The 16,505-nt window shown below is 37.7% G+C and overlaps 1 protein-coding gene across 1 annotated transcript; it reads left to right on the top strand.

The window, feature by feature from the left end:
* Nucleotides 1–12,924: 12,924 nt before the first annotated feature.
* On the top strand, nucleotides 12,925–16,042 carry LOC139471069 (uncharacterized). Its single transcript, XM_071253371.1, has 3 exons — nucleotides 12,925–13,210; nucleotides 14,000–14,284; nucleotides 14,733–16,042. Exons 1-3 carry the CDS (start codon nucleotides 12,925–12,927, stop codon nucleotides 16,040–16,042), a joined length of 1,881 nt encoding a protein of 626 aa, XP_071109472.1.
* Nucleotides 16,043–16,505: the final 463 nt, after the last annotated feature.

Consider the following 16,505-nt stretch of genomic DNA (forward strand, 5'->3'; position numbering starts at 1 on the left):
ATTGATGAAGCTAACACAAAATACATGTGAATTTACGAAATATTGACACTCTCTCTGGTCGTTACATTTTGAATTCCTGTTGCATTAGAATAGTGACTCAGATATTCCCATAGGTACCGGTCACAATTTTAGAGTTACACCTGCGTAAAGTTCCAAGAGAAACATGATAAACGGATTTCAACTTCTGTTTAAACATAATTTATATACAAGAACGGTTGCCTGCAAAGCGTACAGAGACTAAAACGCATATCTCTATCAACAAGCAAATTCTAGATGCCATACAGAGACGCTCAAAGTTAGATATTTTTTTAAAGTTTGGTTTTCAATATTGTAGTACATGTATGGAATCAAGTCACAAAAACGCAACTGCTACAGAAAAGCATGCATTCCATGCAAAAGTTGACTTTTATGCAAGCCCCATGCATTTCACTACCCAAGTATGGGTATAAAACATGTGCGTTAACGGGATTCCATATGCAAAGTTACCAATATGGCTATGTTGTGAACACATGGTGTTCTGACTTTTCCAATATTGGTTTTCACTTATACATTTAGGTTTTTCTTGCTAATCTTGCCCATTAATTGTACAGATGCCGAAGCATTAAAATGACGTCCATGTCAGATTATAATGTTTTAGAGCAAAGATGAATTGCTTCAAACTGATGTTTTGATCAGATCTAGATTATATATTGGTTCATTTACTAGAAACAATATTTCAGTTAAGTTATATGAAAGGAGGTTATGAATTTATACGAATATACCATAATACTCCCTAAAATAGAAACTGAGTATGATATCTATTAAAAATAAACTCATGTTTTTGCGTATTAGCGATTCGTCTAAAACATGAATTCGTTGTACTTATTTATCAAAAGACAGTCATACAGTCATCTATGCTCATTCTGTGAAACTGATACTGAGTCCTTGCTTCATGTATATTGGGACTGAGAGCTAGTTAACAGTTTTGGATCAAAGTGGATGTTTTTGAATACAAAATTTACAAAACAATTTACATTTACAAACTGCTCTGTTTTACTTACAACTCAAACATTCTTTCAAACCACATCATATTGGCATGCAAATATATTCTCGCCGTCAAAAGAAACGAGAATACCATTCATGTTGGTTGATATATAACGACTTACTCAAATTTAAGAGGTATTAGATTGGTTTGATGCACAAACATACCGGCATGACTCGAGATGCAGCATTTGTCTTAAGTAGTATTAGCGTGTGAAGTTTGGAAATCACGTGCAGCATATCGTGATAAGAATAAAGTCAGTATGTAGTAACACTTAACTGATTGTTAGTTTTGTCATTTATTGGTACACTTTGGAAACATCTCTTCTTGACGTATATACTTCTCTACATGTTTCTATGGTTCGCGTTTCTTTTGGTGGTGAGTATGTATACATGTATCAAGCATTAAGAAAAACAAATTGTCATTTGAAAACTTTATGAAAACTTTTATTGATATATTCCAGATAGAGAAATCAATTGCACACGAAGACAATACAATAAGACAGTTTGACAGAAAATGGAGACCAAAATTGTCTAGGTAATATTTTATCTTTATTTTGAACATGATCATTTCCGACCACTGTATTGTAAGGATTTAGCTGCGCAGTAAGTTAATGAAGACCCTTATGAAGATGGCAAATGCAGCCTGCTAGTGTCGCCACCTGCTGACCTGCTTTTGATATGTGTATACCTGTACACTGACCTGCCAACTGTAATTTACTCTCTCTTGTATAGTTATGTAACATTCACCTATAAGTATAAGAGTTCATTTCATGTGTCATTATGTAAAATATGTAACAATTTCAACTTAACTGATTAATAAAAAAGTAAATAAAATATTATAAGGCGGGTTGGTTCGTAATCCTAACGAGTTAACTATCAATACATAACAGGTACTGTTTTTCATGGTTTCTAAGTGCAGTTACAGCTTGGTGAAATGTTTTGTCAACATACAACTGACTATACACGTACATGTTACATTCAATGTGTAAAATATGATTATCTTTGGCATTTTACAATTGTCTAAAAATATCTCGATTTATTTGACAGATTGACTAAAATCATTTCAGGAATTTTAGGCTTAAAACATCATAATATACTTATTATGCTTGGATTAGAAGCCAAAAATATATGTTCCCTGACTTTTGTTTCTTTTTATGCAGTCATTTTCAGTCACTGGGTTGTGAAATCAAACATCAAGATGTTTGGTACTCGTTATCATAATTTAGATGGACATATGTTTCAGTCATTTGTAAAATGACTGAAATATGTAGGCGTTCTGTAAATTGTTTGAGTGCAAATTTCTGCCATTTCACACATTGACTGTACCTTTTCAAAATGCAACAAATACCAATGAAAACAATATGTTATTTTTTCTTGTTTGAGATTAACGATACTACTATTTTCTTCTCCAGATAGAGTGAAGTACATGAAACATACATACATATCTATACTTACACGAATACCATAAAAGATGATGAAACAAATATTATCGAACAGATTGAACTTTTTTACCGTCCTAAACTTGTATGTGATTCACCATAAACTGATTCGTTTCTCAAGAGGATTTACAGTTGACAAAATCGTTTGCGAGCCTTGGGTGAGAATGGCGTTTGTTTGTTAGCAATATTCGCCTTGATGTGATTTATGCATTTTAAGAGCCAGTCAATATGACGCCATGTACAAGCATTTAAATAGGTTTAGTTATCTCACTTTTTATCATATTTGAGATTGAGGCAAAGCAAATTCCAAAACATAATCTATGAAGTCAATATGTTTTAAATGCTTTCTGACAATTCCCTTTTCATGGATTTCCCTGTAATGTGTTTTCCAATGGAAACATTTAACTGTCGTAAGATACTGTAAAATTCAAACTGTTCGATGAAGAACATTAGCGAAGAAAATGACGTTAGATAAAAGGAAATGTCAAATGAAATGAGAAAGTCCTCATCAATTTAGAAAACAAACATTGCTTTTGTCACAGTAACGTAATTTCGTTTGTCAAACCTTAAACAGAAAAAAAACTATTATGTGAATAATATTAAATGAATTACATAATGACGAAGAAGACAGCAATCAAAGGCTCCTGAAGCCTTGGAATGACTGATGTGCCTCAAGAAAGAAATCGCAAAATGCAAAGAAAAAATAATGACATTTGTTTTTGAAAAAAGTCTCTTTTATATTTTATCATTTGTAGATGACTTGTAAATATTGATCTACATACGTCGAAGCAACAAGGCTTGTTTATAATGAAAAAGATGACAATGGTGATACCTTCGCATAAAATATATATTCACAGCAGTTGCAGTTTCCTAATAAATATCGATGAACATTTTCATTGACATGGATTATTTGACGTTGTCACTTATTGGAAAGTATGTTGAGCCTAAATGTGCACGTTTGATAGAATGGTGGCATGCAGAGGTTCTATGTGTGTAGTCTCTTTGAAAATTCATACAGTTGGGCCAAAACCAAATGCAATTTGGATACAAATGAAACACAGCATTCTGGCCAGGGCATTAGGTTTTCGTGATAAACTGACGAGCAAAAGAAACTATACCTCTCACAAGATTTTATCTTATGTTTGCTTTTTAATTGAAAATATCTTAAGTTTGCGATTTTATATCCAACACATGCAATGTACTGGCGCTTAGTCAACACTCAAAGAATACCTACCAAGGTTTTAGTTTTAAAATTTTGTCTGCTTAAAAACTTTAATTTAAAAAAACAACAACAGAACAGCAACATTACACGCAATTCACAACTGCTAATGGGTATCTTAGAAATCTAATCTTTGAAACTCCATAAATTTGCTTTCATGTGGTTGAAAATTCATTTCTTACCCCAGTCTTCATTGAACCAATTTAATTTTACCCTCAAATACCCAGCAGCCGATTACTTTTTACAAACTGTTGAAGGAATGGGTGATGAATAATACAATTTAACAACAGGTCTTTCAATTTTCAATTACATAAAAAAAACAGATATACTTTCTTTCGCATCTCAGCTTATATATCCAATTGCTATGGTAAAAAATAATTGTTGAAAAATCAGAAAACAGACTCATTCAAAATTTGTTACTGTAATAATGCTGTTTGCAAATCAATGTAACACAATAGATAAGACAATTAATTACTTTACAGTTCAAAGAAATATACCACAGTTTGACATCCATGGTTAAAAGACTTGTTTTACAACCACCCACACATACATTTCACAATCCAGTTGCACATCTCTTGCATTTTTTTATCAAGCTTATAATATTGAAATGTAAGGATCGTACCCTGCTGGCGGATGCAGTGATTCTGTCATGTCATCGATTACTAATGTGTCAACACACACACAGTGTTCATGAAATGAATCCCTTTAACTCCATTCTGTATGCAATACACAATCAATTGACAACTTTGTTTCTATCTACACTAACACCAGTACATAGCCTACGAGGCACCGGGAAGACCACACTGCAGTAATGACCTGCGTTTACTTATTCATGCCTAATGTAACAATTAATCAATAGGAGAAATCCTTATCATACCAGTCATCCCGTGTGGTGTTGATATAGCAAAGCTTGAACTCTGGATGTGTGTGTGCTATTGTACTTCGAGATGAGGTATTATGTATTCCACTGCTGTGAACTGTAAATGCTTCGATTTCCTATTTGCTGGCTTGGGGTGTCATTGGTGTACTGAAGGTAGTTTGTAAGGATTTATGCTCGATTTAATGCATATGAAGTTGTTTGGTGGCTGGAGTATCGGATCACTGGCCTTTTTATATTCCAGCGTGGATTCTGTCAATACATCGGCCAATAAAAAACATTAACATTTAGATACGTGTAAATTGTAAAATATATATTATCAAACATGAAAATATGAAAAAAAAGAGTATGAAACACAAACAGTACAGTATAATGTATAAGTTTACAAACTTTAAGTTTAATTCGGTTTATTACTTTCATGTTGGGTTTGGGCAGGTCATATACAGAACCGCAAAAGAAATGTCACCCCAAGTAACATTGCATAAAAAGTTATCATTCAAATATCTGGGTAATTGTTGTCAAAGTTTCTAAAATTCGACATTACCTTGTCCGGAAAAATGAAATTTGATTATAAAAACAACAAAGCAGATGACAATAAAACCGATCGCCCAAACGCATCAGGGCAATGGCCATGGCAACCCTAGGCACGGGAGTTACAAATTGAAATGCACATGCGTTCCCCCATTTCTTGCCCTATAAAAATCCACCCAGTTCGGATAACATTCATTCGTTACTGAATTGATATCACATGCCAAGATTGACAAGAAATCGGCGACACCAAGCCCTTGATGATTGCAAGCTGGACAAACCGCCCGGCAAGTAGCCAATGCATTTCAAGTCCACGTAAGGACCATATACACGCTCTAGCAACTGTTTCCAGACCACCAACACAACGGATGACCGACCACGTAGTGGTAGACCAAGGGTCACCATCCGACGCCAGGATCGTCAAAATGTGAGATAGCATCTTCAAGATCGCTTTGTTACTGCTGTGGAAACTGCTCGACAGACCATGGAGGCACACCAGCGACACATTAGTGCGGACACCGTGCGTCGACGATTGACGAGCAGACACCTTAACTGTCATAGGCCACACCGAGGACCCATTCTGACACAACGTCATCGCCGGGACCGTCTTCGGTGGGCAACACAGCACCAGCATTGGCGCCACCAGCAGTGGAGAAGTGTCCTCTTCTCAGAGGAGAGCCATTACTGTATCTCAACAGCAGATGGCAGGGAGAGAGACTGGCGACGGCGTGGGGAACATTATTTGGATGCTTGTGTTGTTGAGAGAGACTCGTGGGGTGGTCCGAGCATCATGGTGTAGGGTGGTCTTGCACAGAGAGTCGGCCTAGTGGTCTTCCAGGACATCGGTCCAGGGAAGGGCAATGGCGTCACAGCAGCTAGGTACACTGCGAGAGCAACAAGAGACTTCCTCCAGGAGAATGGCATCAAAACCATGCAGTGGCCTGCCCTCAGTCCCGATTTTAATCCCATTAAAAAAAGATTAAAAAACGACTGAATGACGCCCGACCAAGGCCGACAACTGCAGCTGAACTGCGTCAGGCGTTCCTCAGAGTGTGGGCTCAAGTGCCTATGGCTTTCATCAACAGCCTCATCCATTCCATGTATCGACGTTGCACGGCAGTCATCAATGCACATGGCGGACACACGAGATACTGACTTGTGAAGTAAATTTTCTCAGAGACTAGTGTTGTGTTTCACTTTAAGAATATTTGACGCTTTAATGGGCGATCTTTTTGTTCCAAAGGGCAGTAACTCTCCTTTTGAAATAATATAAGCGTCTGTCCAAACTGTCGTTTCCGGTCTGGTTCCCGGATCAATGCGCGCTGCGACAACTACTGACATGTAGAGACGGAGCCAAGCTAAAGAGTTATCCTGTTGCACCTTCGTTCAAAAACGGTCGTTTTCAACTGAATATTTCTAACAAGCACATATGTTTTAGTGATTATTAGTTTATAATATCAACATTTGTCAACATCAACTTCAAGACGAATTGTCACTATGGAATATAGCGGGAAAAACGTCATGAAAAATGGTATATTGCCACGGTATTTTCTACGTCAGAAAACAGCGAGGCATTCTCTCAGTCTGGGCTAACATATTGCATCGATGAAATAATGCAAACTCATTTTATTTATCAGCCTTTGTGTTATTTCCCACAACAATTCAAGCATTCAAATCACAACAAATACTACCATGGACTTCAATCAAATAACATTAGTGATACGCCAACATTGGCAGCACACAGAGATCTTTGACAGGCCTTTACCAATGATCTATATAGTAAGCATACATCCGTGCCTTTGCAAATATTTTAAGAAGAAATAACGTTCAAAATAATATATCAACTGATTTTAAATGTTACTTTTTATATCAAACTTAAAGTTGCATCTGAATATTTAAATTTATATTATTTTTTTAAAAATAGGCCAAATGACCATCTACCATGCATCAATTAAGCACTCAGTTACTCAGTTGCAATATACATACCAGTCACCATACTTTGAAATAAGAGATTTACCCATATTATTCTGCCCCTTATAACATGTGTCCCCAAGGTGCTCTTAGTCATCACAGGTGTTAAGTCATTGATCCATCATTTCTTACAGAATTCTGATACTCATGCTCTTAAAATAGTAGTAAATTTGTCCCAACAAACATCAAATCGTACTGACTACCCCACAAAAATATAAAAACAGATTTTAGTGATTTCCATTTCTTTTATTTTGAACATTGTATCATGATCTCTAGTTGATCACGTAATGTTACAGTGCGTGTTACTCTTACAATTTCTTGAGAACATTTCTCATTGCTCTCTGTTCTATATTTGACAAATACTTACATGTGTTGCTGTCAATATTCACAACATTGAGGCTACGGGCAACGTTGAATGAGACCTTCACATTTCGCGTACCGTATCGCCTCACCGCTGTACATACTGAAATGCATGCATATGATGTAGCCTGCTCGGCGATGCTACAACATAGACAAAAGTGTGATATTCATACATCAAAGGCAACACTTTCAGTACCGATTGCAAAACGTCAACAAAGCGACCTGGGATGAACGATCAGCTGATCTCACTGCATCGCTTCGAACGCCTGTCTAGTGGTTAACTATACAATATAATCAGTCGTGGTCATCCCTGATGTATCATTAAATCAAGGAACATATATTTCCGGACATGGCAATAGATAAATCATTGTTTAGGCGAAAAGACATACTGTCCACACACAAGCGTGACCGTTGCCGACTGAGATGAAGGTTATACTAGTTATAGGGGTCATAGTAACATGTAGTGCTCGTATCACGCATACCACATGCGCCGTCACTTTAAGGTTGGACCGTCCGGGTCAGCGCACCTAGCGGGTTAGTGAAGGGAAAATAAACTGAAAAAGATCGCCCATTTCAAACATGATGATCCGTTTTGCCAAGTTTCATCTTTTTAATATGTCTCAAAGTATGTTTACAGTGTTTGGACAAATAAGGTTTCTCATATATCTATCCATGGTGACGATTCTTTTGCGGCTCAGTATATTAATCTCACAGTCACCAAAGAGAACTCTCTGCACTACATTGCATTTGCCGTATTCGTTTTTGAGTGTAGTGTACATTCAGATATTCTACTTATATTTATAAAACAGCTTTGTGCTTTATCAGACTACAAGGCTCTGTAACGAATGAATGAATGAATGAATGAATGAATGAATTTCTTTATTTCCTCCAGATAAATCCGAAGATTCTCAAAACATCAAGATTATGTTATTAAATAATCAAATAACACAATAATCAAACAACAATGTCATTGTTTTCTGCACCAAGAAAGAGTGCTCACATATCATGGTCTTCATTCATCTCATTTTGAACAAACATTTCAACAGCAAGATTATCAATTCGAGTGGAATAGAATACATCTCTCTCTGAAAGTAGACATTCACAGTCTAAGATGACATGATGATAATAATCATGAGCAAAAGTATTACATTTTGTACATTCTTTTGATATTTTGGTTCTGGGTCCAATCATTATTGCAATCAAATCTGGATATAACATTACAATGCTGTATAACACATAGGGAGTAAGTGTTGTGTGAATTTTAGGACGGCTCTATATGACAGTATATATTTCCATACTTCTTCCTCGTGGGTAGTTATTTCATTTAACACAATCTTACTCCACTTAGCCTTCGCGGGGAATTCCCCTGTTCGAAAGTAGTGAAATACATGATGAAGTAGGCTATATTTCTTGGCTGTTGTAAGCAACACTCAACATAAACTGTGTAAATTATTGTTATGAAAGAAACAGAGTGACTTTGTTGCACAGAAAACAGTTTTACAAATTGAGACACATGAGTTGTTGCAGAGACACCCCAGCAGCTGTAGTCTACGTTTATCTGTATAGCCAACCATGCTCCAAAGTCCTAGATTAGCAACAGTGGCATCAGTGGGAGAACGTTTGTCAAAACCTTGTACAATCCTTGCAAAGTAACGCTGGGTGCTTTTAGCTAATTCAAGATCTTTACCATGCAGAGGAGGTAGTAATTCACATCCATAAAAACTTGTTGTTAAGATCATTTTTTTACATATCTCAATACTTGCATACTGATGTAAGTCACTACTACTTAGACCAACAGAGAGGAGAGAATTAATTGTACGCCTTGCTTTTGTGCAGCTCTCTTCAATATATAATTTGAAAGAAAGATTACTTTGTAGAACAATACCCGCATATTTTACATAATCAAACATAGGTATGCCATAGTTCCCAAAGTGATAAACATGCGTACACAATAATTGCTTCTTTTTATGAAACGCAACAATTTTACTTTTCGACGCATTATAAGTTAATCGCCATTTGGATGCGTAATTAACAACTGTATCCAAAGCTGTCTATTGACCTTTATGGCTGTAAGTGATAAGAGTAGTGTCATCAGCAAGTAACACGCATGGTAAACCAACATTATATATACATATTCCTGTATCTAACTGCCGAAGATCAGTTATGAGGTCATTAATGTACACAAGAAAAAGCCAAGCTGAGATAACTCTACCCTGACCTATACCATGTCTAACAGCAAATGCATCAGATTGTTCGCCCTTATATTGAAAACACACATACATGGAAGTATAACAGTGATGTAACAGAGACCACATTTTACCTCTAATACCAAGATGATAGAGTTTTACAAAGAGACCCGAGTGCCATATTCGATCAAAAGCTTTCTCGTTATCTAGAAATGCTGTGTAGATACATGATCCCCTGTTAACATAACTTTGTACACATTCGATGAGGGTAAAATGCGACATGACAGCACCGTGCTCCTTCCTAAAGGCAAACTGCAACAAATCGGGAAAATTACAGGCATTTCGGGATGTCCACGTTTCTATTCTTTTTAGGAGAATTTTCTCAAAAAGCTTACTAAGGCAAGATGTTAGCGTAATACCTCTATAATTGACAGGGTTTTTTATTTATCTTTTTACCCTTATAAATAGTTATAATTACCCTGTGTCTATAGGCTGCAGGTGTGTATTGAAGTTTAATAATGGCATTGAATAATAGTGCTTACTTCCCTATCAGCAGCTCACCACCAGACATCAAATGTTCATTATTAATATTGTCAGGGCCAGGGGATTTGTTCCTCCTCAGCGTCACTACCTGAACCGATATTTCAGCACATATTATATTTATAAAACAGCTTTGTGCTTTATTTGACTACAAGGCTCTTTTCATAATGCATTGAAATCTATCGCACATCTATTCATTATCACCAGTCAACACATCAGTCGTGAACCTTGTTTTGATCAGTCCACCAGACCAATGCTTATAGGAGTTGCTTGATGACGCTGGACGTTTATACTTCCAGCAAAAGCATTGATAATAGCAATATGAAAGATAATATGACACTGCAGTAATTGAACGAGTGTTCAATGTGCGCTTTCGTTTCTATTGACTGTCTCATTTCTGTTGACAGTAAATGATGTGTTCTAAAGGTCATATTAAAGCCTTTGTTTTCAGTAATACGCTACTATACAGTAGTGAATTTCTAAGTCTGCTTGTTTATGTATTTCCTGCCCAATACAAACATGAGATGCATGGGCATTAACGTTAAAACGCCAGGGGAAGACGTTAGTAACTCGATAACAATTCCGTTGGCTCTGAGTTTCTAATGTTTGCACGTTAATGCATTATATATTTTCCTTCGTTGCTTCAAACTCCGTTCTATTACATATACATTGTTTTTGACAATGTGAGTGAGTGAGTGAGCTAGCATGAGTATTGTGCTGATAAACCTCGAAGCATGATCAAGGTAAACCACAACGTCAATGAGAAATCTGTTTATCATTATATCAAATACAAACCAATACATATGTTGTCATTTAATTTTATTTAATATTATATCTGCTTGTTTTGTTTGTTTGTTTGTTGTTTAACGCCGCAGTCAGCAATATTTCAGCTGTATGAGGGCAATCTGAAAATAATCGAGTCTGTACCAGACAATTCAGTGATTGACATCAAGAGCATCAATCTCCACAATTGGGATACGATGACATGGATCAGCCAAGTCTGTGAGCCTGACCACCCGATCCCGTTAGTCACCTCTTTCGACAAGCAAAGTCGCCCTTGACGGCAAGCATGGGTTGCTGAAGACCTATTTTTACCGCGGATCAGATGATTTGTATATTATTCAGACAATCCGAATGTAAGCTAAGAAAAAAACCCAACATAATCGCTTGATACATCGATATGTTGATTTGTCTCTAAAGTGGCAATCATATCCTGAAATGAAACCACACAATATACAAGTTGCATCCGCCATTCAACACACTCCAGGAACTCGTATTGCGTAATAGTTCAAAACGTCCGCGAAGGGATATATGGTGACTGGAAAGGCAGCCATTATTGTTAAACGTCTCGACGTGAAGTTTCCCAAACAACAAACGTATCAATCTATTTCGTTGAACCGTCAAGTTATATGAGAACATCATGAAAACTATTTATCAGTACAGTGGATTATACTGTATATAATGAACATTTCTGTCGTAAACCGTATATCTTCAGCTTTTATAATTTTCAAAATGTTTCTCAAATGAGTTACATATATGTGGTGTTTACAATATCGTCCGATTAAAAAAACTCGCATTGAAATTACTTTCGCGCAACCTTTCATATTCTTTAATACATTCTGAAAAATGGTCGAACACCAGTCATGTGTGTTGAAATTACGTTTTGTAACCGTTTGTGAGGATTCTTTACCGTATTAAACTACATTTCAAGAGGGATTTATTGATTCTGACATGTGTAATATATGTGTCACTGACAAAGATTTATCAATTGCCTCGTGGGGATTCTGGGTTAGAATAGGTTCCCAGCCATCACTGTGTGTCTGAAGCATGGACGGAATAATTACGTTGGATCTATTTGCATGCATAGGTTTGAGGGTGTAATACGGGCCAATTCCAAAGAAGTTTGTATTTATCATTTTCCATGCTGCCCTCTACATATCCTAAGTCGTACCATGGATGGACCTCTCTGTCAAAACCACAAGCATTTCGAAGACAGTAATGATAGGATCGGGCCAAGCCATCAAGTCGCTAATGATACAGTGTTTGTCTCAATAAATTCATTGCATAATCTACATTTCATATTTACATTTTGATGCAAAATCACACATTGACGGTTACGAACTGTGGAATGCCTTGTTTTCATCATGAGTCTTGACATGCTTCACAAGAGAATCATCAGAAAAATGAATGAGTGCAAAAGTACACAAAACAATTCTATTATGAAGAGACCCAACGTTAATCAAATCACGTCCTCCCATAATGATGGTAATTAATGGTAAATATAAGCGATTGAGGGAAGAGCGAGGGTGGTGGGATCTTTTGTCTGACATGTGTGAGGGTGTCAATACCCTGAATTTCTTGTTTCGTCCAATCAACAACACCAAAAGAATATGAAAGGACGGGTACAGCATAAGTATTTGTGGCTTTTACTTTATTGCGTCAGTTGAAGGTGAAGATCGTTGTCAACTCAGAAACAGAAGATGAGAAGATGTCGTATCTAGAACAGTTCACATTAGGTGAAGCGCTGAAAATTGTCAACGGATATAGTTACCTGGAGGCCAGTCAAGGGTATCAAAAGGCATGGCAATAACTTGATGAACAATACGGCAATGAAGACGCTATTGCATCTGCTCTCGTCAAGAAAGCACTGGGATGGCCTAATGTAAAAGTAGACAACCCTAAATCCATGGATGAATATGCCTACAAGAATGTGAGAAAGCAATAAGCTCTATCACAGCAGTAAAGATCCTGCAGTATCCTGACAACATCAGAAGGCTCGTTATGAAACTACCTTTCCATTGCCATGAGAAGTGGAGGAATATTGTCATATCTATCAGGGATTCAGGAGGAACTGTAGCATTCCATAACCTAGTCAAGTTTGTGAAGAGAGAAGCAAGAAAAGCAACAGATCCAATGTATGGAAAAGATGCTCTGAGGAATGATGACAGAACAAAGCCACAGCCAAAGAGAAACGCAGGAATTGCTTCACAATCATCATTCAAGCCTTCCTTCAGCACAGACATGGTAGAGAATACAACTCAGAACACCCAGTCAAGCAAGCCTGAAGGTCAGCAGACCTTGTGTATATACTGTAACAGCAATTCTCATAAGTTGCAGATTTGTGATCAGATTGTTAAAAAGACTTTGAAGAATAGACTGGCATTTCTTCAGAAAAGGGGATTGTGTTTTCGATGTCTGTGTTATGGTCACTTGAGCAAGTCCTGTGAGAAGACAGTAACCTGCTTGAGATGTAACAGAAATCATCAGGGAATCCTGCATGTTGTGTATGAAACTGAAAGAAAGCTGGTTGGTGCATGTACCGAACAAGATGGAACATGTGAAGCTATGGAGGCCGGGGCCATGGAATGTACTCTTGCTATTATTTGAATGCAGTGGGAAAAGTATAGATATTACTATTGATACAATGGGGAAGCCCTACACCACTTCAGTGCAAGCAGTGAATGGCTTACAAGTGCATGACCTTGACCCCAGGAACACGATCGCACTACCTACCGTTTACTCCAAAGAACACATACCAGTTTTGGAGAAACACATACCTGACTTCAAAAATGGCCTCACCTTAATGATATATATCTGCCTAAGATTGATGCAAGTGTAGATATCCTCATCGGGGGAAATGTACCAGATTCCTATGCACCACTAGAGATTCGTACCGGTCCTGATGGAAGTCCTCATGCAACAAGAACCAAGCTTGGATGGATACTTTGGAATGTCCTCAGACTTGCAAAAGAAAACAGATTTCCATCAATGAGAACAGACATAACAATAAACGCAATGGAAGATTTACAGAACATTAATACTATGATGAAAGACAGCATGAACTATGACTTTCCAGAGAAAGCAGCAGAAGAAAGAAAAGAAATGTCACAAGAGGACAAAGAATTTATGAAGATAGTGACAAACTCTATTCATAAAGAAGATGGACACTATGTTGTCAGTCTGCCCTTTCGAGACAAGGATGTCATCATGCCTGACAACAGTGAACAAGCCTTACAGCGTTTGAGAGGACTCAAGAAGAAATTTACAATGAACCCTCAAATACATAAAGACTATAAGAAGTTCATGGAAGACATCCTTAGCAAAGAATATGCTGAAATTGTTCCTCAAGATGAACTGAAAGGTAAACCAGGCAAAGTATGGTTTATCCCACACCACGGGGTGTACCATCCACGCAAGCAAGGGAAAATAAGAGTTGTCTTTGACTGTTCAGCAACATTCCAAGGTGTTTCCCTAAATAGTAGTTAGCTTCAAGGACCCAATCTATGCAACAGCCTCCTCGGTGTTCTAATGAGATATAGACAGGAGAACATTGCCTTCATGGGTGATATCGAATCCATGTACTATCGAGTCAGAGTGCCAAATGAAGACAATGACTTCCTTCGCTTCTACTGGTGGCCGGACAGAGATTGTAGAAAAGAGCCTAAAGTGTATCGGATGTTAGTCCATATCTTTGGAGCTGTATCTTCTGCTTCATGTGCATCCTTTGCCTTACAACAAACAGCAAGAGACAGTCAGGATAAGTTTGTCCCAGAAATTATAGAAAAGTTGGACTGACAACGTCTATGTAGATGATTGTCTGGCATCCGATTTGAATGAAGAAAATGCAGTATCAACTGTAAAAGAACTTACCAGTTTGTGCAGTGAAGGCAGCTTCAGGCTTACCAAGTGGATCTCCAACAGCTCTACAGTGATGAAATCAATCCCACCTCAAGAAAGAGCAAAGGATGTTAAAGACTTGAACTTGGACTGTGAAGACCTTCCATCTGAAAGAGCTTTAGGAGTCTACTGGTTTGTGCAATCAGACACTCTTGGATTCAAGATAAAGAGCAAGTTGAAACCAGACACTAAACGTGGCATCCTGTCTGTTGTTAGCAGTGTGTATGACCCTCTTGGACTCATGGCTCCTTTCATACTCATTTCAAAACAGTTGCTCCAAAACCTGCATAAAGAACAGAAAGACTGGGATGAAGATGTTGATTCAAAGATACAGAAGATATGGCATCAATGGCTGAAAGATCTTTCCTTGTTAGAAAATATCCACATTCCAAGGTGCTACAAGCCTATGGGGTTTGGACTTGTTACATCATGTCAACTTCACCTTTTTGCAGACGCGAGCAATGTAGGATATGGAGTCGTTGGTTACATCAGATTTGTAAATGAAGATGAGGAGATCCATTGTGCTCTGGTAATGTCTAAATCAAGGGTTGCTCCGTTAAAGAAGACAACCATACCACGCATGGAACTCACTGTACCACGCATGGAACTCACTGCTGCTACTCTAGCTGTACGCATGTCATCACTTATTCTTCAAGAACTTCAGGTCAAAGTAGACACAACTTTCTTCTGGACGGACAGCATGTCAGTGTTGAGATGTATCTTTAACACCAATGCCAGGTTCAAAACCTTTGTAGCAAACCGGATTGCTGTGATAAGAGACTGTTCTGATATTGATCAATGGAGGTATGTGTCATCTAAAGAGAACCCAGCTTCAAGAGGCATCGAGCTTGATAATGAGCAGCAAATTCAGCATTGGACGGGAGGACCAAGATTCCTATGGCGGCACCACAAGTACTGGCCGAAGCAATACAGCAAACAAGAACCTCAAGAAGATGATCTTGAACTTAAGGAATGTGTTCATGCAACCATCATGGAGAAGGATAGCTTCCTAGACATTCTAATCAACCACTTCTCAAGCTGGACAAAGTTAAGAAGAGCAGTAGCATGGATCATTTTAACTATCAGATGTTTGCGCCAGAGCGTTAACAAGTCTCATTCCACCAAGAAAGTGAACTTCACCTTGAATGTTCAAGTCCTTGAAGATGCAGAAAAGCTCCTAGTCCAACACTGTCAGACACAACATTTCTCGAAAGAACAATGATCTTCTGCAACAGTTGATAAATCAAGCCCTCTCTACAAGTTGGATCCATTTCTTCAAGATGACGTCATTCATGTTGGAGGACGCCTCAAGAATGCAGAGATCTCCTTCAGCGAAAAGCACCCAATCATTCTTCCCAAGAAATCTCGTGTAACACGCTTGAACATTGATCAAGAGACTTATAAGATTGTTGGACATTTAGGAAAGAACTCCATCTTGTCACATCTCATCACTGATCTGTTATATGATGTGCATGATCTATCTGTGCTCACTCCTAACCATCTGTTATACCTACGTTCTGGTGAAAAGATGCCTCCCGGAACATTCAAGAAAGAGGACATCTATAGCCGTCGACAATGGAAGCAAGTACAATACCTTGCAAACATCTTCTGGAAAAGATGGAAGCAAGAATATTGCAGCAGAAACAAACATGGAATCAGATCAAAAGAAACCTTCAGATTGGAGA

This window comes from Haliotis cracherodii, unplaced genomic scaffold (assembly GCF_022045235.1).
Source record: "Haliotis cracherodii isolate W230 unplaced genomic scaffold, xgHalCrac1.p SCAF_21, whole genome shotgun sequence".
NCBI lineage: Eukaryota > Metazoa > Mollusca > Gastropoda > Lepetellida > Haliotidae > Haliotis > Haliotis cracherodii.

What these genes read in the sequence shown, in the direction of transcription:
- LOC139471069 (XM_071253371.1), top strand. Translation starts at nt 12,925, where the DNA reads ATGAAACTACCTTTCCATTGCCATGAGAAGTGGAGGAATATTGTCATA. An exon ending in CCAGTCAAGCAAGCCTGAAG is followed by an intron (nt 13,211 to 13,999) that starts GTCAGCAGACCT and finishes ATGACTTTCCAG; the next exon opens with AGAAAGCAGCAGAAGAAAGA. An exon ending in TCCTCAAGATGAACTGAAAG is followed by an intron (nt 14,285 to 14,732) that starts GTAAACCAGGCA and finishes ACGTCTATGTAG; the next exon opens with ATGATTGTCTGGCATCCGAT.